Source organism: Cherax quadricarinatus, chromosome 9 (genome assembly GCF_038502225.1).
Source record: "Cherax quadricarinatus isolate ZL_2023a chromosome 9, ASM3850222v1, whole genome shotgun sequence".
Lineage (NCBI taxonomy): Eukaryota > Metazoa > Arthropoda > Malacostraca > Decapoda > Parastacidae > Cherax > Cherax quadricarinatus.
In genome coordinates, this window is record NC_091300.1 from 13,179,576 (window position 1) to 13,205,051 (window position 25,476).

The window sequence follows — 25,476 nt, forward strand, 5'->3', positions numbered from 1 at the left end:
TTTATTCTCTATAAGGATTACAATGCTGAGTTTACAGAATTTGGTTATTGTATTGTTTACATGTAGTAAAATAATGATTACAGAGTGTACCACTAGAACACCTAGCATGGCTAGGCATTTCGGGCAGACTTAGTTTAATTCTTAATTTTAAAATATTACAAATTATGAGGTAAGTTGGTATTATGGCTAAGTGACTATATACTAGTTTGTGAGTTTAGCAATGTGAATGTTTTTGTTTTGGCACAGTACATAGTTTCAGTATTGGAGTATCACAGGATTCATTATTTTAAGATTGAGATTAATATTTCTGTTTATGGTCAAATGGGTGAGTGAGTGTAAGTGTGAACCACCAGGTGGTGTTCGTGCAGTTAGTTGACGGGGTGTATCAGGGAGATAAGATGTTTTCTAATGGTAGTTTTGAAGGTGATGAATGTGTCTGCAGTTCTAGAGTTCTCAGGTAGGGTGTTCCAGATTTTAGGGCCTTGGACATACATTGAATTTTTGTAAAGGTTTAGTCGGACACGGGGAATGTCGTAGAGATGTTTGTGTCTGGTGTTATGCCTGTGGGTTCTGTCACAACTATCAAGAAAGCGTTTTAGGTCAAGGTTGATATTGGAGTTTAAGGTCCTGTAGATGTAGATTGCACAGTAGCAAGTGTGGATGTACTGAACAGGGAGTAAGTTTAGATCTATGAAGAGTGGGGGGGGGTGTGTTGCCAGGGATGGGATTTAGTGATTATTCTTACTGCGGCTTTTTGTTGGGTTATTATTGGCTTTAGGTGTGTTGCTGCAGTTGATCCCCAAGCACAAATAGCATAGGTGAGGTATGGATAAATGAGTGGTATAGTGTGAGAAGGGCATTTTGCGGCACGTAGTATCGTATCTTGGAGAGGATTCCAACCGTTTTGGATACTTTTTGGTTATGTGTTGGATATAGGTGCTGAAATTCAGGTTGTTGTCAAGGTATAGGCCTAGGAATTTGCCCTCATTATATCTGGTAATTAGAGTGTTCTCGATTTTAATGTTAATTTGTTCATCTCCTGCTCTGCAACCAAACATAATATAGTAGGTTTTGTCAGTGTTAAGCGTAAGTTTTGTGGAAAATACTGTATATATTTTCCAGAAATTCAGTATTTATATGTAAATAGATGGCCATACTGTATTTAATAATATTTAGGTCATAGAAAACGGAAAGCCTGCGTCTGTGCAGACGAGACTCGCCATCTTGGTTTTGAATTGGATACAACGTTAGTGTAATGGGAAGAAATTTTCGTGCTCTAGAGGTTAAAATTGGGCTGACACCTCTCAAATAGGAGGCGAAATTGTTGGACATGCATTCCTGCATAACTTGAGATATCAGACGACTGGACAAGACAGCTCCAGGAACCTCGGATAAGCTCTCTAGATTTGTGTACCCTGTTCCTCTCTGTGAGCAGTGTCAAGTTCCAGTATCGATTAGCCACATTCTGTTAGACTGCCCTCTCTATCAACAAGCACGCAGAATTTACCTCCAACGTCGTCTTCGTTCTACTACTCTCTCTTTACCTTCCCTTCTTGCTGATGGACCCTCCTTTAATCCTGACTCTCTCATTGACTTCTTGACAACGACTGATTTACTCCACAAACTCTGATGATACTTTTCGCACTCCCCTCAGCCCTTTCTAGTTCAGTCTCTTGCTGCCCTTTACCCTTTCACCATCCACTACCCTGCTGTTATCCGTAACCTATTACTCATCCATCTCCCTTTTGCCACCTGATGCCCTCGCTTCCTTCCTGCCCTGCAGCGCTGTATAGTCCTTGTGGCTTAGCGCTTCTTTTTGATTATAATAATAATAATCTAGATTTGTGTATAATTCTGGCCAGTGTTTTCATAAATTTAGTTAGTGAGGTTTTTCTGAGTATGATACAACTTAATATCCAGTCAAATTGGTGAGTGATATTAAGATATATTTTCCTTCTGTTATGTAATTGTGTATATATATAACCATTTATTATTTTTAATATACAGTCCACAAATTTATATATTTACCAGTATTCCTGGTGTATGTATATTTCATTTAATTAATAGGTCCAGAGCAACTTGTGGCTATGACAGTGGTAGGTATCGAAGGGGGACATTTTTGCGACCTAGGTGTCCCAAATTCCTACTTGTCTATGTAACATTGATAAATAATAATTATCTTTGTTATCATTTACTGTTATGTACATAATTAGTTACATTCAGATAAATGCAATTTTCCACAAGTTTACTGGCTGTCATCCAAGTCGATATTTTGATCAGCTCCTCGTTAACAATGGTGTTGAGGGTGGTAAGATTAGGGTGAGAGATGACGTAAGTCGTGTCGTCAGCAAAGAGAATGGGTTTCAGGTGTTGGGATACGTTTGGAAGATCATTGATGTATATGAGGAAGAGCAGGGGACCAAGGACACTTCCCTGCGGAACTCCAGCATCAATTGGCCGTGTTGTTGATGCAGTGTCTTTAATGGTGACATACTGATACCTATTAGTAAGGTAAGATTTGAAATAAGCAAGCGCATGGCCTCTTATACCGTAATGGTCAAGTTTGTGGAGTAGGATGCCGTGGTCTACTGTGTCAAAGGCTTTTCTTAGGTCAATAAAAATCCCTAGTGGATATTCCTTATTTTCCATTGATGTGTAAAGCAGATCTAGCATTTTTATGATTGCATCATTAGTGCTTTTATTTTTCCTGAATCCAAATTGGCAGGGGTTGAGTATGTTTTGTGCCGTTATAAATGAATATAGTCTCCTGACAGGGAGGCAACAACGAGTCATGGTACGTAATGATATCACAATGATGTATCACAATGGGCACCTGTGACGAGTGGGGTCCCACAGGGATCGGTCCTAGGCCCAGTGCTATTTTTGGTATATGTGAACGACATGATGGAAGGGTTAGACTCAGAAGTGTCCCTGTTCACAGACGATGTGAAGTTAATGAGGAGAATTAAATCAGATGAGGACCGGGCAGGACTTCAAAGAGACCTGGACAGACTGGACACCTGGTCCAGCAACTGGCTTCTCGGATTTAATCCCGCCAAATGCAAAGCCATGAAGATAGGGGAAGGGCAAAGAAGACCGCAGACAGAGTATAGGCTAGGTGGCCAAAGACTGCAAGCCTCGCTCAAGGAGAGATCTTGGAGTATAACACCAAGCATGTCTCTGGAAGCACACATCAACCAGGTAACTGCTACAGCATATGGGCACCTGGCAAACCTGAGAGCAGCGTTCCGACACCTTAATAAGGATCATTGTTCGCATCGCTTCCGGGCCGTGCGGACCTGCTGCGCAGACGCTCCTGATTGAGTTGGCTTTTGCGCAGTTTACCTGTTTGAGCTGCTACCCCTGGTGTTAGCTGGTGAAAACTTTATTTTCCAACATGGCGCTGCATAGCAGCAGGCGCATCAACACTGTCTGTGTTGAGTTGACCCATGGGGCTGTCACGGGAACCACGATGGATTTGTTACTACCGGCGATTATCCATGATACCTACGGTATCGCAAATGAAGAGATATGTGGTGTAGCACTTAATGGGACGACACGGATCTTCGTTAAATTGACGTCAGCAAATGTCTACGAAGCGGTGGTTTATAAGTATCAAGAGATTATTATAGCCGTCAATTCAGCTGTATCAGTACGTCTTCATGATGTATCTCGACATTACACATAGGTAAAAATCAGGAATGTGCCTTTTGAGGCGACTGATTTTGTTATAAAAGATGAACTACGTAATTATGGTACGGTTCATATGGCCTCTGCAGGTCGGTGGGCCGCTGGACCTTATGCTGGAATGTTGGAGGGAACATATTCAGTCAAAATGACCTTATGCCATCCCATACCATCCTATGTTATGTTGCAAGCATTTCGAACTCAAGTATATGTAACATATGTGGGGCAACGTCGTACGTGTCGGCTCTGTGGGTCGTATGACCACATAGCAGTGCAGTGTGGTAAGCGTCGTGGGAATCTCCAACTATCGCAACAGCAACAATCGGAAGAGGTCGATGAAGGTGAGGGACGAGACCAGTCTTATGCTAACCTGTCTCGTCAATGGTCATCTTGGAGTGATGAGGTAGAAAAAGCAGAGGAGAATGCTTTGGAGGATGCAATACAGCGAGGAGAATCACCGTCATTGGACATAAATAAGGTATTTCAAGAGACTCTGCCCACTATGGGGGAAGAGGATGTAGCGGCGTTTTTAGTGAAGGCACTGGATGTTTTGTTAGACGAGTCGATCGTCAACCGTGAGGATGATCCAGGTGCAATTTTGGGATCGGTTGAGCACCATGGTGAGGCAACAGATGGAAGCACTGAGTTTAGTGTGTCGCTTGGTATGATGGTGAATGTAGCAGAAGTGGAGGTGCATCACGATAGTACTAAAGAAATCCCAATGCAGGTGGAGGGTAGGACGCGAAAGCGAACTGCGACCCCATCGGACTCAGATGACGTGCTTACTCCTGCCCAAAGGCCAGGGAAAAAAGTCTTGGGCGGAGGTACAGAGGAAAGGGAACAGTGAATCCACGAAACAAGAGTTTATCAAAGTGGTTCCCAAAAAAGGGGGGAGGGATAGAGGTGTTGCAAATGTATAAGTGAAAAGTCTATACCTACCTGGAGTTTACCTGGAGAGAGTTCCGGGGGTCAACGCCCCCGCGGCCCGGTCTGTGACCAGGCCTCCTGGTGGATCAGAGCCTGATCAACCAGGCTGTTGCTGCTGGCTGCACGCAAACCAACGTACGAGCCACAGCCCGGCTGGTCAGGAACCGACTTTAGGTGCTTGTCCAGTGCCAGCTTGAAGACTGCCAGGGGTCTGTTGGTAATCCCCCTTATGTATGCTGGGAGGCAGTTGAACAGTCTCGGGCCCCTGACACTTATTGTATGGTCTCTTAACGTGCTAGTGACACCCCTGCTCTTCATTGGGGGGATGTTGCATCGTCTGCCAAGTCTTTTGCTTTCGTAGTGAGTGATTTTCGTGTGCAAGTTCGGTACTAGTCCCTCTAGGATTTTCCAGGTGTATATAATCATGTATCTCTCCCGCCTGCGTTCCAGGGAATACAGGTTTAGGAACCTCAAGCGCTCCCAGTAATTGAGGTGTTTTATCTCCGTTATGCGTGCCGTGAAGGTTCTCTGTACATTTTCTAGGTCAGCAATTTCACCTGCCGTGAAAGGTGCTGTTAGAGTGCAGCAATATTCCAGCCTAGATAGAACAAGTGACCTGAAGAGTGCCATCATGGGCTTGGCCTCCCTAGTTTTGAAGGTTCTCATTATCCATCCTGTCATTTTTCTAGCAGATGCGATTGATACAATGTTATGGTCCTTGAAGGTGAGATCCTCCGACATGATCACTCCCAGGTCTTTGACGTTGGTGTTTCACTCTATTTTGTGGCCAGAATTTGTTTTGTACTCGGATGAAGATTTAATTTCCTCGTGTTTACCATATCTGAGTAATTGAAATTTCTCATCGTTGAACTTCATATTGTTTTCTGCAGCCCACTGAAAGATTTGGTTGATGTCCGCCTGGAGCCTTGCAGTGTCTGCAATGGAAGACACTGTCATGCAGATTCGGGTGTCATCTGCAAAGGAAGACACGGTGCTGTGGCACCATTAATTGACTTTAAGGTTTTGACAATAAATATTAACGGTTTGAGATCTGAGCGGAAGCGAAAGTGGTTTAATGAATTTTTGGTGCGTCTAGATGAGGATGTGGTATTTCTCCAAGAACACAATTGCAGAATTGGATATGAGTTAGAAATGGATGGTTACGATGTGTATATGGAATATGTGACGAGGTTAAAAGGGGGCGTTGCCATTCTGGTAAAGGAAAATAGTCCGTTTGTAAACCATACCCCCGGCCGGGATTGAACCCGCGGTCATAGTCTCAAAACTCCATGACTCTATGACCGCGGGTTCAATCCCGGCCGGGGGTATGGTTTGTTTGCAATCGTGTCATTACGATTTCTTGAGCCCGTTTGTAGTACAGTACGGCATAGTGAAAGGGGGGAGGGGAGAGTGATTAGGGTGGATGGTTTATGGGGTAGAGTACACATAAGTTTTGTATGTGTATATGGGCCGGCCGAGGGAGATGTAAGACTTAAAACTCATTTTGCACAAGATGTATTAGTATACTGTCCACGTAGTTTACCAAATGTAGCAATAATAGGGGGCGACTGGAATTGTGTAATACGACGAAAGGATGTGGAGCCTCGAGGAGCGGGTTGTTGCTTGGGGTTCCTGGGAGATTTATTGACGAGTGTGGGTTTAATGGATGTGTGGGGGGGGGGGGGCATGGTGGAGCATACCTTCATTAGTCGAGATTATGCGGCGAGATTGGATAGAATGTACGTGTCTTGTGCGGTTACAGTGCGGAGAGTGAATGTGATAAATGTGTTTTTTTCGGATCATAGAGGAGTTGTAATGGATGTAGATATTGAGGGTGTGCCTAGGAGGGGTCCATCATTTTGGAAATTGAATGTAAAGTTATTGAAGAGAGAGGAAAGTCATTTGTCTTTTGGGCATATGTGGGAACGCCTAGTGGTTGAAGCACCTGGAGATGTGGCTTTGGTTAATTGGTGGGAAACAATAGCCAAAAAGCGAATTAAGGAATATTATATTAGTCAAGGGGTGAGATGTAATCAGTTACAGCATGGTTTCCAACGATATTTAGAGGGGCAGTTGCGCGACTGCTATGTACAAGCGAATGCTAATTATCCTGTTATAGAAATTGAAAGAATTAAGGAGCAACTAAGAAATTTACAAAACGAAAGGTTTGATGGGGAAAGGCTTAAGGGTGGAATCGAAGAGGTTTTGTGGGGAGATCGGCCGTCGGCGTGTGTGTTGAGGAATCAACACAGACGTCGCAAGGCAATGGAGTTAATGGGGTTGAATGTTCAGGTAGATATGCAGGGGTATAGAGTGAATCAGGTGTTGACGACGATGGAGGGTATGAGTGGGTATATTGATGCTTGGGTTAAATTGAAAATGCAAAGTGTTGGAATAAGTGAAATTGCATTGCAGTCAATCGGTAGGTTTGTGCAGTGTGAGCTGAAGAAGCATGAAGGACTGTTCCTCATACCATATAAGGAATATAGCGAATGGAAAATTATTGCCAGAGGCGACAAAGAAATGTAAACTATCATACAGGTGTTATAACGAGGAAAAAGGATTTGAATAGGCAGTGATATAGTGTACTGAATTGTGGATGAGAGTAATCCTTTAAAACCGAGTGCTAGTGTAAGCTATGGTGTAATTATATGGGAACAAACTGCTCAAGTTTACGGTCACCCCACTGATCCCCCCACCTCTCCCCCCGCCCCTTCGTACCCCAACCAGCGGGGGTTGTTCCCTCCCTGCTGGTACCCATACCATGGACCCACTTATCACCAAACCAAGCAAAGTGGAGACGTGGGGATACAAACTGGATAAGTATTAAGCCATAGTAGAAATAATAAAACAAGAGATAGTTGATTGATGTGCAGGGAAACAGTGAACATGCAGTGACTGGATAGTGGAAAAGGATAAACCACCACCAAATCCTCTCGCCACCCTCCCCCTCCGACACCCCAACCAGAAGGGATGGTCCTCACCCCCCCTACTGGCACCCATACCCCATTCTACTGACCACCGAACTACCTTTCATCACCGAAACCCAGCCACCACCACTACATATAACTGTCCAGGACAAGATAAACAGCAGTGATCACGACAGGAATCAGATGCTGTAGGATGTATGATATATGATGTTATACAACATAAAAGTTTTTAATGGGTAATAAGTCTCCATGCTAATTACATCCCACATACCCATGTATTGACCTATAACACCCACACCTGCGTGCAGAGCTGAAAGGTAAAGTGAAGATCAAGCTCTTGTGGTACCCAGTTGCAAATAGGATACAGGCAGGATGGCAGTACAGTATACCTGTGGGACATGTGGAAAGGCTCTTGGGAAACAATCTAGAATCACATGCAACCTTTGCTTTTCAAAACATCATGTTACCTGTGCAAGAATAAACACTGCAACCAAAAATGACATCTATCTAGATAGGTGTTTCTGGATCTGCAACAGGGATGTGGAACTATGGATAGATATCAGGAAAGCACTCAGGAGGTTAATAAACAATAAACACGAGAAAAAGGAGGAACTATTGAATAGTCTACCTGGAATATATAGAGCATGGGAAGATAGGAGAGGAGTAAAGTCTAACACAGAGAATGCCCAGTCTACAACAACTGACCCAAAAATAAGCAGATACACACTAGAAAAAACACGGGAAACAAAAACAACAGCTAGTTCAGTGCCCAGCCTTAGGGCTGACCCAGACCCAGCCCCCAGCCATTGTGAAAATCTGGATTCAGTTAAAGACTCCTCCACAGCTACCAATGCCATATCCCCTAGTACAGATGTAGTAGAGGAGCCCTCCTCTGGAGTAGACTCTTCTGCAACCATCACAGTCATAGCCCCAGCCCCACCCCCCAGCCCCAGTGCTGACCCAGACCCAGCCCCCAGCCTTACTGCCAGCCCAGACTCTCCTAGGGACACTACCCAAACCACCACAAAAACAGTAAATATACAACCATCATTGCACAAGACCGTGGCCCACAGTACAGATGTTGGAGAGGAGTCTCCTTCCTCTACTGGGGAAAGTAGATGGAATCCAGGACGGGGTGGCCCTGGCTTGGATACTGAGTATTATAGTGCAGTCCCAGAACCTGCAGAAATTGACAACACACCTCCCAACAATTCTCAACCAAAGGTGAATTTGTGCAAATATTATGCTTGGGGCATCTGTAAGCATGGAATAACAGGGGAAAAAAATGGGACATGCAACTTTGACCATCCCAAAAAATGTAGCGGCCTCCTGTCTAAAGGAGTGTGTCGCTCTTCTTCCTGTACTTTCTTTCACCCAAAAATGTGCCACTCCTCGGTCCTCCAGAAGCAGTGTTACAACATCGAGTGCCCTGCATACCATCTAAAAGGGACCAGGAGGCACAGACCCCACGGGACAAACAATAGTAGCTACGACTACCCAACTCCAGGTGATTTTTTAGTGGCAGGAAACGAAAAAAGAAAATGGAAGGAAATAACAAAAATAGTCCACCACCTTGGAGCCTTGTTGGACTGGAGGCGCAGCCAGTGGCCACCCATGGCCCTCCAGAATTACAACTACTGATGCCAATAACAAAATCCCCCCAACAAACACAGAATACAACCTCGTTCATATTTGCTAATATACAGGGCCTTAAGCCATCCACCAACAACAAAATACCTTTTATCAGTGGACTTCTAGTGGAGTCTAATGCAATGTTTGCAGCCTTCACAGAGACTCACACAAAAGATCACTTTGACAGTGAAATATGGATAAGTGGTTACAACCTTTTTAGATGCGACAGAAAAAACAGGCAACAAGGGGGGGTTGGCCTGTATGTCAAAGAGTCCCTTATCTGCACGGAGTTGCTGAACACCACAAATGAGGTAGTTGAAGTTCTATCAATAAAGATCGAGAACCAAAACCTAGCCATTGTGGTTGTATACAAGCCACCAGATACAACCTCCCAACAGTTCAAGGAACAGCTACTGAAAATCGATTACTGTTTGGAAAACCTTCCAGCTCCATCCCCAAACATCTTACTGTTTGGTGATTTCAACCTAAGGCATACAAAATGGAAAAATGTAGCAAATAATGTTATAGCTGAAACAATCCCCGGAGGTAGCACAGATGAAAGGTCACACACACATGAGCTACTAAGTCTCTGCAAAAAACACACCTTAAGCCAGCAGATAGTGGAGCCAACAAGACTAGAAAACACACTTGACCTTATTTTCACAAATAATGAGGACCTGATAAGAGACATAAGAATATCAAAAACAACTAATTCCGATCACAATCTAATCGAAGTCCAGACGTACATGCAAAGGGGTCCTGAACAGCAGAATGCATGTACCTGTGAAGGTGTCTTCACAAAATACAATTTCAACAACAAGAACATCAACTGGGACCAGGTAAACCATGTCCTAAACGAAACATGTTGGGAAGATGTCTTAAATGACTTGGACCCAAACCAGTGCCTTGAAAGGATCAACTTCCTGGCAGCCGAAGCATGTTCTAGGCATATTCCCCTAAGAAAGAAGAAGAGCAGGAGTAAACTGGAGAGAAAAAGACGCTCCCTCTACAGAAGACGACGAAGAGTCACTGAGCTCCTCAGGAGTGCTAGAATATCTGATACACGAAAGGAGGCGCTGACCAGGGAAGTGGAAACTATCGAACTTAAGCTAAATGACTCTTACAGGAACCAGGAGAGGCAGGAGGAGCTTAAAGCTATTAGTGAAATTGAAAGAAATTCCAAATATTTCTTTTCATATGCCAAAAACAAGGCAAATACCACATCTAGTATCGGGCCCTTACTCAGACAGGATGGGACTTACACAGACGACAACAAGGAAATGAGTGAAATATTGAAATCCCAGTACGACTCTGTGTTTAGTGAACCACTAATCGGTCTGAGGATCGACGACCCAAATGATTTCTTCATGAATGAGCCTCAAAACTCCATAAATGTATGCCAGATTTCCGACATTACCCTAACTCCGATAGATTTCGAAAAAGCCATTGACAACATGCTTATGCACTCAGCCCCGGGCCCAGACTCGTGGAACTCTGTTTTCATTAAGAACTGCAAGAAACCCCTCTCGTGTGCCCTAAGTACACTATGGAGGAGGAGCTTGGACATGGGTGAAATTCCACAGTCACTTAAAACAACGGATATAGCCCCGCTCCATAAAGGTGGCAGCAAAGCATTAGCTAAGAACTATAGACCAATAGCTCTGACGTCCCACATCATAAAAATCTTTGAAAGAGTGCTAAGAAGCAGGATTGCAAATCACCTGGATTCCCAAAATCTGCACAATCCAGGGCAACATGGGTTCAGGGCAGGTCGCTCCTGCCTCTCACAACTACTGGATCACTATGACATGGCCTTGGATGCACTGGAAGAAAATCAGAATGCAGATGTAATATACACAGACTTTGCAAAAGCATTTGACAAATGCGATCATGGCGTAATAGCCCATAAAATACGTGCTAAAGGAATAACTGGGAAAGTGGGGAGATGGATCTTCAACTTCCTAACAAATCGAACACAAAGAGTAGTGGTCAACAGAGTTAAATCGGAGGCTGCCATAGTGAAGAGCTCTGTTCCACAAGGCACAGTACTCGCCCCCATCTTATTCCTTATCCTCATATCAGACATAAACAGAGATATACACCACAGCACCGTATCATCCTTTGCGGATGATACTAGGATCTGCATGAGGCTGTCATCTGCTGAGGACGCGGTTAACCTCCAAGAAGATATAAACAAAGTTTTCCAGTGGGCAACGGTAAACAATATGATGTTCAATGAGGACAAATTCCAACTACTCCGTTATGGAAAACTGGAGGAGATAATAACTAGAACAGAGTATACTACTGACTCTGGCCATACAATAGAGCGGAAAAATAATGTAAGGGACCTGGGAGTAGTAATGTCTGAGGATCTCACTTTCAAGGATCACAACAGTGCCACGATCGCACGTGCAAAGAAAATGATAGGATGGATAATGAGAACTTTCAAAACGAGAGATGCCAAGCCCATGATGATCCTTTTCAAATCACTTGTTCTCTCTAGGCTGGAATACTGCTGTACATTAACATCTCCATACAAAGCAGGTGAAATCGCAGATCTAGAGAGTGTACAGAGATCCTTTACTGCACGTATAAGTTCTGTCAAGCACCTTAACTACTGGGAACGCTTGAAAGCACTTGACTTGTACTCGTTGGAACGCAGGAGGGAGAGATATATCATAATCTACACTTGGAAAATCTTGGAAGGAATGGTCCCAAATCTGCACACAGAAATCACTCCCTACGAAAGTAAAAGACTGGGCAGGCGATGCAAAATGCCGCCAATAAAAAGTAGGGGCGCCATTGGTACACTAAGAGAAAACACCATAAGTGTCCGGGGCCCAAAACTGTTCAACAGCCTCCCATCAAGCATTAGGGGAATTGCCAATAAACCCCTGGCTGCCTTCAAGAGAGAGCTGGACAGATACCTAAAGTCAGTGCCGGATCAGCCGGGCTGTGGCTCGTACGTCGGACTGCGTGCGGCCAGCAGTAACAGCCTGGTTGATCAGGCCCTGATCCATCGGGAGGCCTGGTCGTGGACCGGGCCGCGGGGGCGTTGATTCCCGGAATAACCTCCAGGTAACCTCCTCCAGATGTTGGGAGGGCTGATAACGGAGTGTGAGACTTGGGAGGCTTTATCTGGGGCGCAATTAGGTAAGGCGCCAGGAATTGATGGGTTGCCCAGCGACTTTTATCTTCAAAACTGGAACGTTTTAAAGGGGTTTTTGGTACGTTTATTCAATATAATGAAGCAGGATGGGGTTTTAGGGGAACAACAAAGGTTGGCTGTGGTCGTCCTAGTTCCTAAAGGTGAGCCATTAACAGTTAAAGATTATCGTGCAATCTCGTTATTATGTGGTGACTATAAAATTTTTGGAAGGATCTTGGCTAACAGAAAAAAAAAAAGTCCTGGGCAAAGTGATTGACAAGGGACAATATGGGGTGCCGGGCAGGTCTATGTATGAAGGTCACGGTATAATTAGAAGTTTTATTGAAGAAAGAGTAAGATTGAGAGGAGGGGGGGTATTGGCTATAGATTGGGAGGCAGCATATGATAGTGTGGAACGGGAGACGTTATGGAAGATCATGAGATGGCAGGGGTTTGGGGCGGAAATTATATCATGGGCCAAATTAATGTATCAGGAGGCAACCTTGCGTGTGCAGGTGAATGGGAGGTTGGGAGATCGAATTCAGATGGGAAGGGGTTTGCGTCAAGGTTGCCCCTTTCACATTTTTTTTTGCTTGTTTTCAAGATCCCTTTTATAGAGGGATAAGGGTTTTATTGGAAGCAAGTGGGATGGGTAATGTAAGGGGTGGGGGAGCGGCCATTGTTGGATGTGTCGACGATAAGACGATTTTGGTGAGAGAAAACATGGATTTGCTTCGGGTAGAAAAGTTAGTGAAAGTTTTTGAAAAGGCTTCTGGCATGACGATTAATACGGGGAAAACAAAGTATATGGATCTTGGAAAAGGGTCACGTGAGGAAGGAATGATTGCTGAAAGGTGGGAAAGGGTGGACCAAATAAAGATATGTGGGATCGTTTATGTAAGTGATACCAAGTTAGCACAACAAATAAATTCCGTGCGTATCGTTGATAGTGTTCTGAAGCGCCTCAATGGTTTAAGAGCTGCTAATTTAAGTTTACAACAAAGGGTGATTACAACGAATGTGCTATTATATAGTAAACTATGGCATGTTACAATAATGTTCCGATACTTCGTTGTGAGTTAAAAAGGTTACAAAAAAGTGTTTTTAGATTCATTTGGGGAACAGGGAGCTAATGGTTAAGTAGAGCGGTTGTCACACTCCCAGTTGGCCGTGGTGGGCTGGGCCTTATAGATGTCGAAAAGAGGATAATAAATATGTATTTAAAACGTAGTTATAAGCGGGAGGGGGGGCCGAAAGAAGACGGACTTCATAGGATACATCAGGATATGCGACGGTGGTGGGGGGGTAGGGAGTTCATGATAGGTGAGGCAATGTTACGGGTCTTCATGATAGGTGAGGCAATGTTACGGGTCTTCATAAACGTGAGGGATCCTTCACATATTAAATTGAGAAATCTTGATAGGGTGGATGGTAAGGCTGTTGTAGCGGCGGTAGAAGGAGTTTATCCGATGTATGATTGGCGTAATATTTGGGGGAGTTTAAACAAATTGCGTTTAAAACCTAAAGTCAGAGAAGTTGTGTATAGATTTTTACATGGAATCTTGCCGTCAGGAATGGTTTTATTCTATAAGAGAATACGAGAGGATAGGGAATGCAAGGATTGTGGCGGATTGGCGACTATTTATCATACGGTGTATTTTTGCGATTGTATTGAACTCATAAGGGTTTGGATGGGTAAGGTTTTAAGGTTAGTGCGGGGAGGGGGTTTGCAGGTCTTGAGGGTTTTAAGTTTAGATATAACTGGGGTGAATAAAAGGGTTGAGAATGCGATTGGGTATATGATTACGGATTATATAAATATGATGTGGGCTGAGGGAGGCGGACGTGCGTGCAAGAATTAATGCGTCGGCAGCAACTTTTTATAGGACACAGTGTTGGAATAAAGGGGTGTATGGAGGGAGATGGGAGAGAGATTTTAGTGAGGGTTATAGAAATTTCACATTAAGGGATTTATGGGATTTGCAAAGTGGGTAAGGGGATACAACGGGCTATTTTCCTAGAATGGAGAGTGAGCATGGAGAGTTGTTTTTATGGATGTATAATTGAGTTTTGATATCTAGGGGCAATAGGGTTATTGCCCCGAGGGTTTCAGGTACTACACAGTTATCATTTGGAAGTGTGTTGCACTACGATTGCATATTATTATTTTTCATGTACAAACCATTTCAAGGACTTTATGATGAAATTTTTCAATGAGATTCAAATATGTTATAGGTGTCTTTAATGATTTTGATTCAATTGTAAATGGTAAAAAGATCTTTATTTTCAGTTTAATTACAGAGTTTTTTTCTTATGTAAAGCACAACTTAAATGGTGTAAATTAGAAAATAGGTAGGTTTGATATTTTAAGTTTTTTTCCTTTTAATGTATTTATCGAAGTAGGCAATATGATGAATATTGCTAAGATTTGTTAACGGAAAATTTTCTGTACTCCTCGAGTTAATACATGTGAATGCATTATTCTTGCTTGAATGGAGGTATTATTATAATTGAAGGTGGATGTGAATGTGTTAAATATGTCAGTATGTTTTATATTAAAATTCCTTTGTTTAGCACATGTAGGAGAACTGACCGTCAGAAATATTTAGAATGAGAAGAGTGGGATTTTCTTTTTATTGTTTTTTATTCGTTGTAAATATGTACATCAACGATTTAGAATAGTTAGTGGGTTTTTGGTAAATTTATGGTTTGTTACGATAATCATATTGTAGTAGGAATACTAGGCTTAGGTAGATGGTATAACTTATGATAATGGTGTAATGTTTCTTGACATTACAAGACTATTTATTATAACAAGGTGGTTCAATGTTTTTATGGCAAGCAATTTATTGGAAAAAATTTGAACGTATTCTCATAAAGAGAGGGATGTATCAACAGACCTGTGCTGATTAGTGTAGTGGTTTGCATATGAGGTTTCTAAATTTATGTAGGTCCATTCTTATTCTATATTCCTTTCTTGTATTCACACCACCGGATTCTCCAACACCCAAAACATTCTTAATCATGTACTAGCCTCGTGTCAGGACCTGGGGTTGATAATCTCTACTGATAAAACAAAGATACTCAATAGGCGTCCTCCTCGACAGAGAGGCACAGTTCGTCAGATCCAGTTGCATGATGGGTCTCTTATAGAATATGTAAGCAGATACAGGTATCTAGGCTTTGAGGTTCCACTACTTGGACCTGTTGTAACAAGATTTTGTCGTCAATACAAAGAAAGACTAAGAGCACTTAGAGTTGTGGCTGGGTTTCACCCCAGGTATGGTGCTAATGTTAAAATTGTGAAAATGATGTATCTTGCTTATATTAGATCATTGGTTGATTATGCTGCGCCACTACTTGTTCTTGTGTCTGACTGGAAGCTTAGAGGGCTGGAAAATCTGCAGAACGAAGCAATGAGGATCATTTTAGGATGCCCTCGTACTGCCAAAATTTTAAATATGCAAAAAGAACTTGATATTCCAAGCATCAGAGATCGTGTTACTGAAAGAAATATCCTAATTGGGATTAATATGTTCAGGCAAGCCCATTCAAACCCCTGCACAGAAGCCCTCCAAACTTTCCTCAGCACTGGTGAACACTCCTCCAGATGGATCGAAAAAACTGCAATCACCTCCGCATGAATCAGATACATGATCTATGTCAAGTAAGGCAACAGCGGCACTTCTCCGCTCCATGGGATATTACCCCATTCCAAACTACCATTCCTCCATTTCCCCCCAAACTACTTCTTAAATCACAACCAAAACTTCGCCTTGAAGCCAAACATGATGCCTTGAGCTGTATTGATAACTTAGTCACACAGCACACACTCTCGCAAATTATTTACGTTGATGGTTCTGTTCACCAATCCACTGGTGCAGCTGGTAGTGCTGCTGTTGTCGTACAGAGTGATGGCTCTCTTAAAGAAATTGGAGCACGCATTAATAATTGGGCCTCTACCCTTCAGACAGAACTGTTTGCCATACTCCTTGCACTGAAATGCATCTATGTATCTAAGATTGACAGTTTAATTGTAACTGATTCTCTGTCATCCATAAATGCTCTCAACTCGTTAAGTATAAATTGTGGCATGCTTGTGTCAGAAGCCAGACATAAGTATGGTAAGATTGTGGACAGTGGAGTCAGAGTGCACATGCTGTGGATTCCATCTCACACTGGTCTTCAGATGCATGATAGAACTGATAAATTGGCTAAGCTGTATGCTTTCAAAGAGGGAGTAGATTACAATCTTGGCTTGTCAGGTAGTAGTTTGAGAGCAATAATACGAAAAGAACTTCAACTGAATTTTATTGACTTAAGACTCAGGGAGATTGACACCAGTCAGTCCATCTATCATCATTCTATCATGCAGGAGGAGCCCCATGTCTATGGTGCATCCAACAAAATAAGCAGACTCTTGGATGTCACTACCGCCCGGCTCCGGCTGGGTTACAAGTATCTTTGGCAGGTTAAATCCCCACCACCAGATGTAGACCAAACGAAATGTAAACTTTGCCAGATGGACTATTATCACACCCTGCGTCATTATGTACTGGAGTGCGATAAAATTAATGAATTTAGAAACAACTCACTCAGAAGTGTTCAAGAAATGGCAAAGTATTTTATCCACAGTGGTACATTGCAGACCATTCTGGAGAAATACCCTGACTTTGCTAGCTGTAAATAATGCATTACCACGTGTGTGTGTGTGTGTGTGTATGTGTGTGTGTTTGTGTATGAGTGTGTATATGTGTGTGTGTGCACTCACCTAGTTGAGATTGCAGGGGTTGAGTCCAAGCTCCTGGTGTGTATGTGTGTGTGTGTGTGTGTGTGTGTGTGTGTGTGTGTATGTGTGTGTGTTTGTGTATGTGTGTGTGTATATGTGTGTGTGTGTTTGTGTGTGTGTTTGTGTGTGTGTGTCTGTGTGTGTGTGTTGTTTTAACCCCGACGGGCCCATCACGACGTAGGAACCAGAGCAACCATCACCACTCCAACACCACCTACTACACTCTGGCTCCTAATGTCATGATGGGCCGTCGGGGTTAAAACAACTCTAGGAGATATACGGAATGAATAAGGAAGGATGTTTTAGGGATGATGTGGATGAGGAAATGTGATATGCAACATAAATGCGGTATGAATATTCATACCGCAATGTGTTAAGTATAGGTTTTTGGTGTATGTCTTAGTTAAGATGTGTATGTCTTAGTTGGAGGTGAATGTCTTGGATTTGGTGTGTATGTCTCATGTCTTAAATTTGTGATTGAAATGTATAAGATGTGGGTGTCTGTGTATTATTTTTTTTTTTTGTGATAGTGATATGTTATAGTGCTCATGTTATGTTATAGATGTTGGTGGAAGTGTTGTGGTATTTTTGTGTATGTCTTATTTTTGTGCGAATGTTTAAAAAATAAGTGTTTTCAGTGATCATAGTAGTTTTGAGATGCATGATCTTAGATTTTTGGTGATCTTGGTGATGAGTGTTGATAGATGATGGTAAACATGATATGGAATTGGTGATCGTGATTTTTGTGTGAATAATTATAAAAATGTGTGTTTTCTGTGATCTTGGTGGTGGGGTCATAAAATCTGGTAATCGTCTTGGATATAGTGTTCTTAGATAATGTAGGGTACAACAGGTTGAAACAAGGTGGGTTGGGTGTGATGTTACCAACCACCAAGTAACACAATGGGAGTGTGACGTCACTGGAGGTGAGCTCGTCGGTCCTGTGAGGTGTGACATCGTGTGTTGGTGGTAGTGAGGTGAGTGCGCTTAGATATTGTCAAATATGATTTTTTTGTGTGAAATGTTTATAAAAATGAGTGTTTTCTGTGATATTAGTGATTTTTGAGGTAAGTGAACATGGGTGATTGTAGTTGGTGGTTGTCTTAGATTATGTGTGTGTACAAGATATGTTTTCAGTTGATGGTGAACATGTACTAAGTGTTTGCGTATTAGGTTTGTGTTCATGCTTTTTTTTTTATGCGCCAAATGGGGAGGGAGTTCTTGGTTATAGTGATTTGAGGGGATTTCTATAAAAAGGATGTTAGATGGTGATGTTAAACTTAGTTTCTAGTGATTTTGACGGTGATTTGGTAGTATTCAGTGGTGATTTGGTAGTAATCAGTAGTGTTTTGGGAGTATTCGGAGGTGTTTGATGGTGTTTTTTGAAGATGATCAGTGGTGTTCAGAGTTGGTTCAAAGTTAGTCAGTGTGTTAGATATGGTAATGTCTCATGTCATAAGTGTATGAGTTAGTTTTTTTTGTGCTAATGTTGTAAAGTCTGGAGAATGAGGGAGGAGTTTGGTGGATGAGATGTAATTTCGGTTAATGAAATGTGTAAGTGTGAATGAGAATGTGAATTGGTGGGTGAGTTAGAGAAGACAAAATGTTATGTGATCTTAGTAAAAGTATAGATAGTTTTAGTGATCTTCGTTATGATGATGTTTTAAGAGAATGTGTACAAAAAAAAAAATGTGTGATCTTAGTGGTGGGGTTATAGAATTTGGTAAACGTCTTTGATTGTGGTGATCTTAGATATTGGAGATATAACGGATATGTGTTTGTGTTAGTTTTGGTAAAATGTCTCATGTCATAAGTGTCTGAGTTAGTTTTTGTGTTAATGTTGTAAAGTCTGGAGACTGAGGGAGTAGTATGGTGGATGTGTTGTAATTTCAGTTAATGAAATGTGTAAGTGTAGATAAATTAGAGATGATAAATCTTATTTGGGAGTAATCAAAATGATATTTTGGAAGTGCTTCAGTGTTGTTTGGAAATGTTCAAAGGTGTTTATGTGAGTATTCAAATGATTATGAGTGTTCGAAGTAATCTTGGGGTTGTTCTGTAGTGAGATGATAAAGGTTGTGGATGAGAGATATTGAGAAAAGGTGGTCTCAAATGATGTATGAGAGTGTTTTGAAGGTGTTCAAAGTAAAGTGAGGTGTGTGTGTGTGTGTGTGTGTGTGTGTGTGTGTGTGTGGTCATAGAGTTTTGTGAATATCTTGGTTACAGTGATTTTAGTGGATTTGAGATGGGTGATGAGATACATTTGTGGATGTGAAATGTGATTTTTTGTGTGTTCAGAAGAGGTGTGTTGGGAGATGGGTGAGTGGATGTGAAGAAATGCGGGTGAGATGGAGAGGGGTATGGGGGAGGGTTGTATTAGAAATTTAAAGAAATATGGGGAGATTTTACTGAAAATAAAGGTAATGTGTAAATATTTTAAAAAGAAATTATAGAATTGAAAAGTTATGATATATTGGAAAAGAATGGAGGGTGTAGAAACATGTCTCAGTAGTTGGGTAGTGAGATTAGTTGATGCGAGTATAATATCAATTTATGTGGATACAAGGAGATGGGTATGGAGAGGATTTTATTAGAATTTTAGTAATGTAAAGAGGAATGTGTATTGCATTTAAGATTCAGTAAAAAGAAGGGGAAAAAAATTGTGAATAAATTGGTAATTGATGAGGGTTGTGGGTAATGTAGTCGAACTAGAGATACCAAAAAAAGATGATATAAGTGGGTTGTTTTTGTGACTTTTTCTGATGAAATTAGTTAAAACGAGAAAAAAATTGTGGGTTGTGGGGTGTTGGTGGTTGTAGGTGTTGTCGAACTAGTGATGTCGAAAAAGTGGTTATAAGTTGTGGGTTGTTGATGTGACTTTTTCTGATGAAATTAGTTAAAACGAGAAAAAAAACTGTGGGTTGTGGGTGTTGTGGGTTGTGGGTGTTGTTGTCGAACTAGAGATACCGAAAAAAGTGGTTATAAGTTGTGGGTAGTTGTTGTGACTTTTTCTGATGAAATTAGTTAAAACGTGAAAAAAAATTGTGGGTGATGTGGGATGTGGGTGTTGTGGGTTGTGGGTGTTGTTGTCGAACTAGAGATGCTGAAAAGTGGTTATAAGTTGTGGGTTGTTGATGTGACTTTTTCTGGTGAAATTAGTTAAAACGAGAAAAAATTGTGGGATGTGGGTGTTGTGGGTGCTGTTGTCGAACTAGAGATACAGAAAAGACGTTATAAGTGTGTTGTTGTTGTGACTTTTTCTGATGAAATTAGTTAAAACGTGAAAAAAATGTGGGTTGTGGGATGTGGGTGTTGTGGATTGTGGGCGTTGTTGTCGAACTAGAGATACCGAAAAAGTGGTTATAAGTTGTGGGTTGTTGTGCCTTTTTCTGATGAAATTAGTTAAAACGAGAAAAAATTGTGGGGTGTGAGTGTTGTGGGATGTGGGTGTTGTTGTCGAACTAGAGTTGTTGAAAAGTGAATATAAGTTGTGGGTTGTTGTTGTTGTGACTTTGTGATGAAATTAGTTAAAACGAGAAAAAATTGTGGGTTGTTGGTGATGTGGGTTGTGGGTAATGTGGGATGTGGGTGTTGTGGGTTGTGGGTGTTGTGGGATGTGGGTGTTGATCTTAGTTTATGGTGATTTTGGTGGTGTTTTGAGTGTATTCAGTGGTGTTTTAGTAGTATTCAGTGGTGTAATTGGGAGTACTCAAACGGTGTTTTGAGGTTATTCAAAGGTGTGATTATAAGTTGTGGGTTGTTGTTGTTGTGACTTTCTGATGAAATTAGTTAAAACGAGAAAAAAATTGTGGTGTGTGGGTGATGTGGGTTGTGTGTGTTGTGGGTGATGTGGGTTGTGGGTGTTGTGGGGTGTGGGTGATGTGGGTTGTGGGTGTTGTGGGATGTGGGTGTTGTGGGTGTTGTTGTCAAACTAGAGATACCGAAAAAGATGTTATAAGTAGGTTGTTGTTGTGACTTTTTCTGGTGAAATTAGTTAAAACGAGAAAAATTGTGGGGTGTGGGTGTTGTGGGTTGTGGGTGTTGTGGGTGTTGTGGGTGTTGTTGTCGAACTAGAGATACCGAAAAAGTGGTTATAAGTTGTGGGTTGTTGTTGTGACTTTTTCTGATGATTAGATTTAGATTTTGCCACCGAAGTGGCTAGTTTATTGTGCACCCCATATCCATCCTGTGGACGGTAGCGCGAGAGCATGTGGATACACAAAAGGCCTAGGAACTAGGCCCCAAAGGGTTAACAGGAATACATATGGATTTATATCTACATATCTATAGTTCACTTATCTGTTACAAGCAAATTTAGGAAATTTGCTTAGTATATCTGGTATCTTATTTTCATTAATAAGATATCTTGACATGTCACATAGGTTATTATACTGTCTCTGTATTCCTCAATAAGTGGACAATTAAGCACATAGTGTTCAAGAGAGTGACCATATGCCTGATCACATAATTTACATTTAGTTTGATCATCATCTGTGTGTCTCCCAAACTGCCAGAAGTACTTGTAACCAAGCCTAAGCCTGGCCACTACAACATCAGTCAGTCTGTTCACATTGCAAGTTGCTCCATAAACATACTTATCTACGTTCATGTTATCATAGTGGGTTATAGATCTACTCAGGCTTCTAACTGCATTCCTATAACAATCATCTTCATTATTTACTTCTCTCCTAATATTATTCCTAATGCTAGACACAGTTATACCAAAGTTATATCCTACGTTTACCTGGAGTTTACCTGGAGAGAGTTTCGGGGGTCAACGCCCCCGCGGCCCGGTCTGTGACCAGGCCTCCTGGTGGATCAGCGCCTGATCAACGTAGTGGAGGCAGGAACCATACATAGTTTTAAGACGAGGTATGATAAAGCTCATGGAGCGGGGAGAGAGAGGACCCAGTAGCAACCGGTGAAGAGGCGGGGCCAGGAGCTAGGACTCGACCCCTGCAACCACAAATAGGTGAGTACAAATAGGAGAGTACACACACACACACACACACACACACACACACACACACACACACACACACACACACACACACACACACACACACACACACACACACACACACACGCACACACACAAAGTTGAAGACACAAATGAATCACAGGGATGTTAGGAAGTATTTCTTCAGCCACAGAGTAGTCAGTAAGTGGAATAGTTTGGGAAGCGATGTAGTGGAGGCAGGATCCATACATAGCTTTAAGCAGAGGTATGATAAAGCTCACGGTTCAGGGAGAGTGACCTAGTAGCGATCAGTGAAGAGGCGGGGGCCAGGAGCTCGGACTCGACCCCCGCAACCTCAACTAGGTGAGTACAACTAGGTGAGTACACACACACACACACGCATACACAAAGAAAAGTGGTAATGCTTCATTGACAGTGAGCAAAGTCGAGGTATTTTTCCAGAATGGTTTGTAATAAACCAGTGGATAAAATACTCTGACATTTCTTGAATATTTCTGAGTGAGTTGTCTCTGAATTCATTAATTTTGTCGCATTACAGTATATAATGACGCAAGGTGTAACAATAGCCCACCAGGCAAAGTTTACATTATACTACGTTATTTCTGATAGGTATCAACGGATCTGCCTACGTTCTTCCCACAAGTATCTGGTCATGCTTATGTGTTGACGATTTTGCAATCGCTTGTGTAGATTCAGAATTTCAGCTCCCAAAACGCTACCGATCGTGCTGCCTGCTGGGCCACTTAACATGTTTTCAAATTTTCTATTTTAGCACGACGCCCAATCATCCCACAATTTATTTTATATTTGTATGATTTCACTTTTCAAGTACAATTCTTGGTCTTCTCTTTGTCGAATGTCTTCGTGGTTTCACATCATCTCCACTTAATTGCCCCAACTGAGTTTTAACAATATCCAATACTCTTAATACATTCTACAGAGCTACTCTATTATTAATAAAGAGGAAGACTCAATTAACACTATTCTAGGACAAGGCTACATACTACATATGAGTACAGTGATTTATCACTTGACTTTGAAATCCGGGATGAATACAGAATTATACTGGTAGAGTACATTTGCAATAAAGTGGTTCATTACAGCTCCAATAAGAGGCAGGGGATTTAGCTTGAGAAGCAGGGAATTTAGCGGAAGGCAAGAAATTCAGCGTGAAGTTTAGTTAGTTTAATATGTTTATTATGCACCAGGAGGCCTGGTCACAGACCGGGCCGCGGGGGCGTTGACCCCCGGAACTCTCTCCAGGTAAACTCCAGGTAAACCCCATGCCCATCCTGTGGGCGGTAGTCAAAAGATTACAGAGGTACATACTGGGTCCAGGGACTAGGGCAGGGGATGTAACACGAGATGCGTGAGATTTTGCGTGAGGCAGAAGATTTAGCGTGTGGCGGGAACTTAGCGGGACATTTAACAGACGAAAACGGAATTCGCGTTTGAAGCAGGGGGATTAAGCACTTGAAAGTAGGTAACTTAGCATGAGGCAGGAGATTTGATAGTAGATATGGAACTTATCGTGATGCTGACCCTAGCCATGTGGAAGGAGCTTAATTCGGGGAACTGGAGCACAGATCCAATTCCCTAAATCAAGAGCCCCTCACCAACATCAAGGAACCTTCCTTGAGGGGTAGGAACTTATCGTGAGACTGTATCTAGTATGGGTTAGCGTGAAATTATATCAGGTATGGGTGACGTGGGACTTACCATGGTCAGCGCTGGAGATGGCAAGGGCAGGAGAACAGACATGAGGTTGTTGGTGTAGCAGCGAGGGGTGAGGTGTTCGGGGGTCTCCCTGATGATATTGAGGGCTACGGCCACCATCACTCGCAAATACTCATTCCATCTGGCAACACAACATAAATTAGCCTTTTTTTTTAAATTAACATCATTAGGTACACATAACTTTTACCCAATGCGTGAATATTTCCAACAGGCCCTGGAGTTTCCTAACACGAAACCGTAGTATTAGGATAAAATTTGCCCGTTTTTTTTAGCCCGAAGGATTAGCTACCCAGGATAATCCAAGAAAGTCAGTTCGTTACCGAGGACTGTCTTATTTTTCACTGGGGTCCTTCAATCTTGTGCCCCAGGATGCGACCAACACCAGTCAGCTAACACCCAGGTACCTACTTACTATTATGTGAACAAGGACAAGTGTAGGAAACATGCCCAACATTTCCAACCATGCCGGGGACTGAACCACGGACTCTCAGTATGTGAGGCGAGAACGTTGCTAACCAAGCCATAGGACAGGTTACATAGGATGTAACATTCCAACAGAACTTAGTTTTCTAACACACTTTCTCATCAGTTTGTCGGTATTGTATACCTTTATAATATAACACTTTTTTTAGGCATTTCATATAGTATTTGATAGAGCACCCAGGGGGTGAAACGTCGTATTAATAAGTTTCTTTGCTGAATGTGTCTTTCTACCATCCAAAGACATCAATGATTTATGAGTAATTGGCACGCATTTCAAACATCAAGTTTGAGCACCAGAACACCTTAATATTAATCTGATAAATCTGCTCACATTGAGAACAATAGATTATAAGCTGGCATGAACACTAATATCATAAGCTTGATAACAATCTGTGTAGGCCTATATTTGAGAAACAATTCAATATAATTGAGTATTGAAAAAAAAAACTGTACACCGAACTAAAGATCGAAACAAATAGTGCAATGTCATGCGAACGTCTCAGGCTTCCTCAAAATTCCTCAAGGCGACAAGATATTACATTACGACAGTCACGTAAGCCGCTTCCCTATGGTATGCCTTATCAGTACTTAAATGATTGGTTGATTTGTTAGGTTTAAAGCTTATCTCCCCCACGAAAGTCATTAAAGCCGCATTTCACCTGTGCTTCATCAATCAAGAATACTCCATTCTTGAAATTAATATGTATGCAGAGGAAAACTGAGACACATATGCAACATCTGGGTATCTTTATTGTAGACGCGTCGCCATCCAGTGGCTTTATCAATACAGATTCTAGGACATAATTTGAACACAGTAGAACTATATACAAAAGATGAGGTAAACAGTCCCTCAGCCTTGGAGTTGGTGTGAAGAGCACCGTAGTTGTGAAGATGTCTCAGTTCTCATCTTGTCGGTATTGTATACCATTCTTGTACATGTATGCAGATACAAGAGTACATTTCCTGATCAAGCTTTCTCAAAGGTTCGGCAACTCTTGAAGCCCTAACCATGGAAAAAGGTACACGAAAACCTAAAGAGACACCAGATCAAAACAAGGCATAATTAGAATAGTTTATTGATTAATTTTTTTCCTTGCCTTCTCTGCGAGAACATTGGTAATATGGATAAAATATAACTTTCAAATGGATCTGTCCCATAGTG

General features: G+C 41.9%; 1 protein-coding gene across 1 annotated transcript in view; it reads right to left on the minus strand.

Annotated features, from left to right (window-relative positions):
• LOC128686232 (uncharacterized) overlaps positions 1-25,476 on the minus strand; it is a 71,159-nt gene that overhangs the window by 42,872 nt on the left and 2,811 nt on the right. Inside the window, exon 2 of the mRNA XM_053773077.2 lies at positions 23,814-23,952. Within this exon, the coding sequence (XP_053629052.2) occupies positions 23,814-23,952 (139 nt within the window). The remainder of the gene's footprint in view (positions 1-23,813; positions 23,953-25,476) is intronic.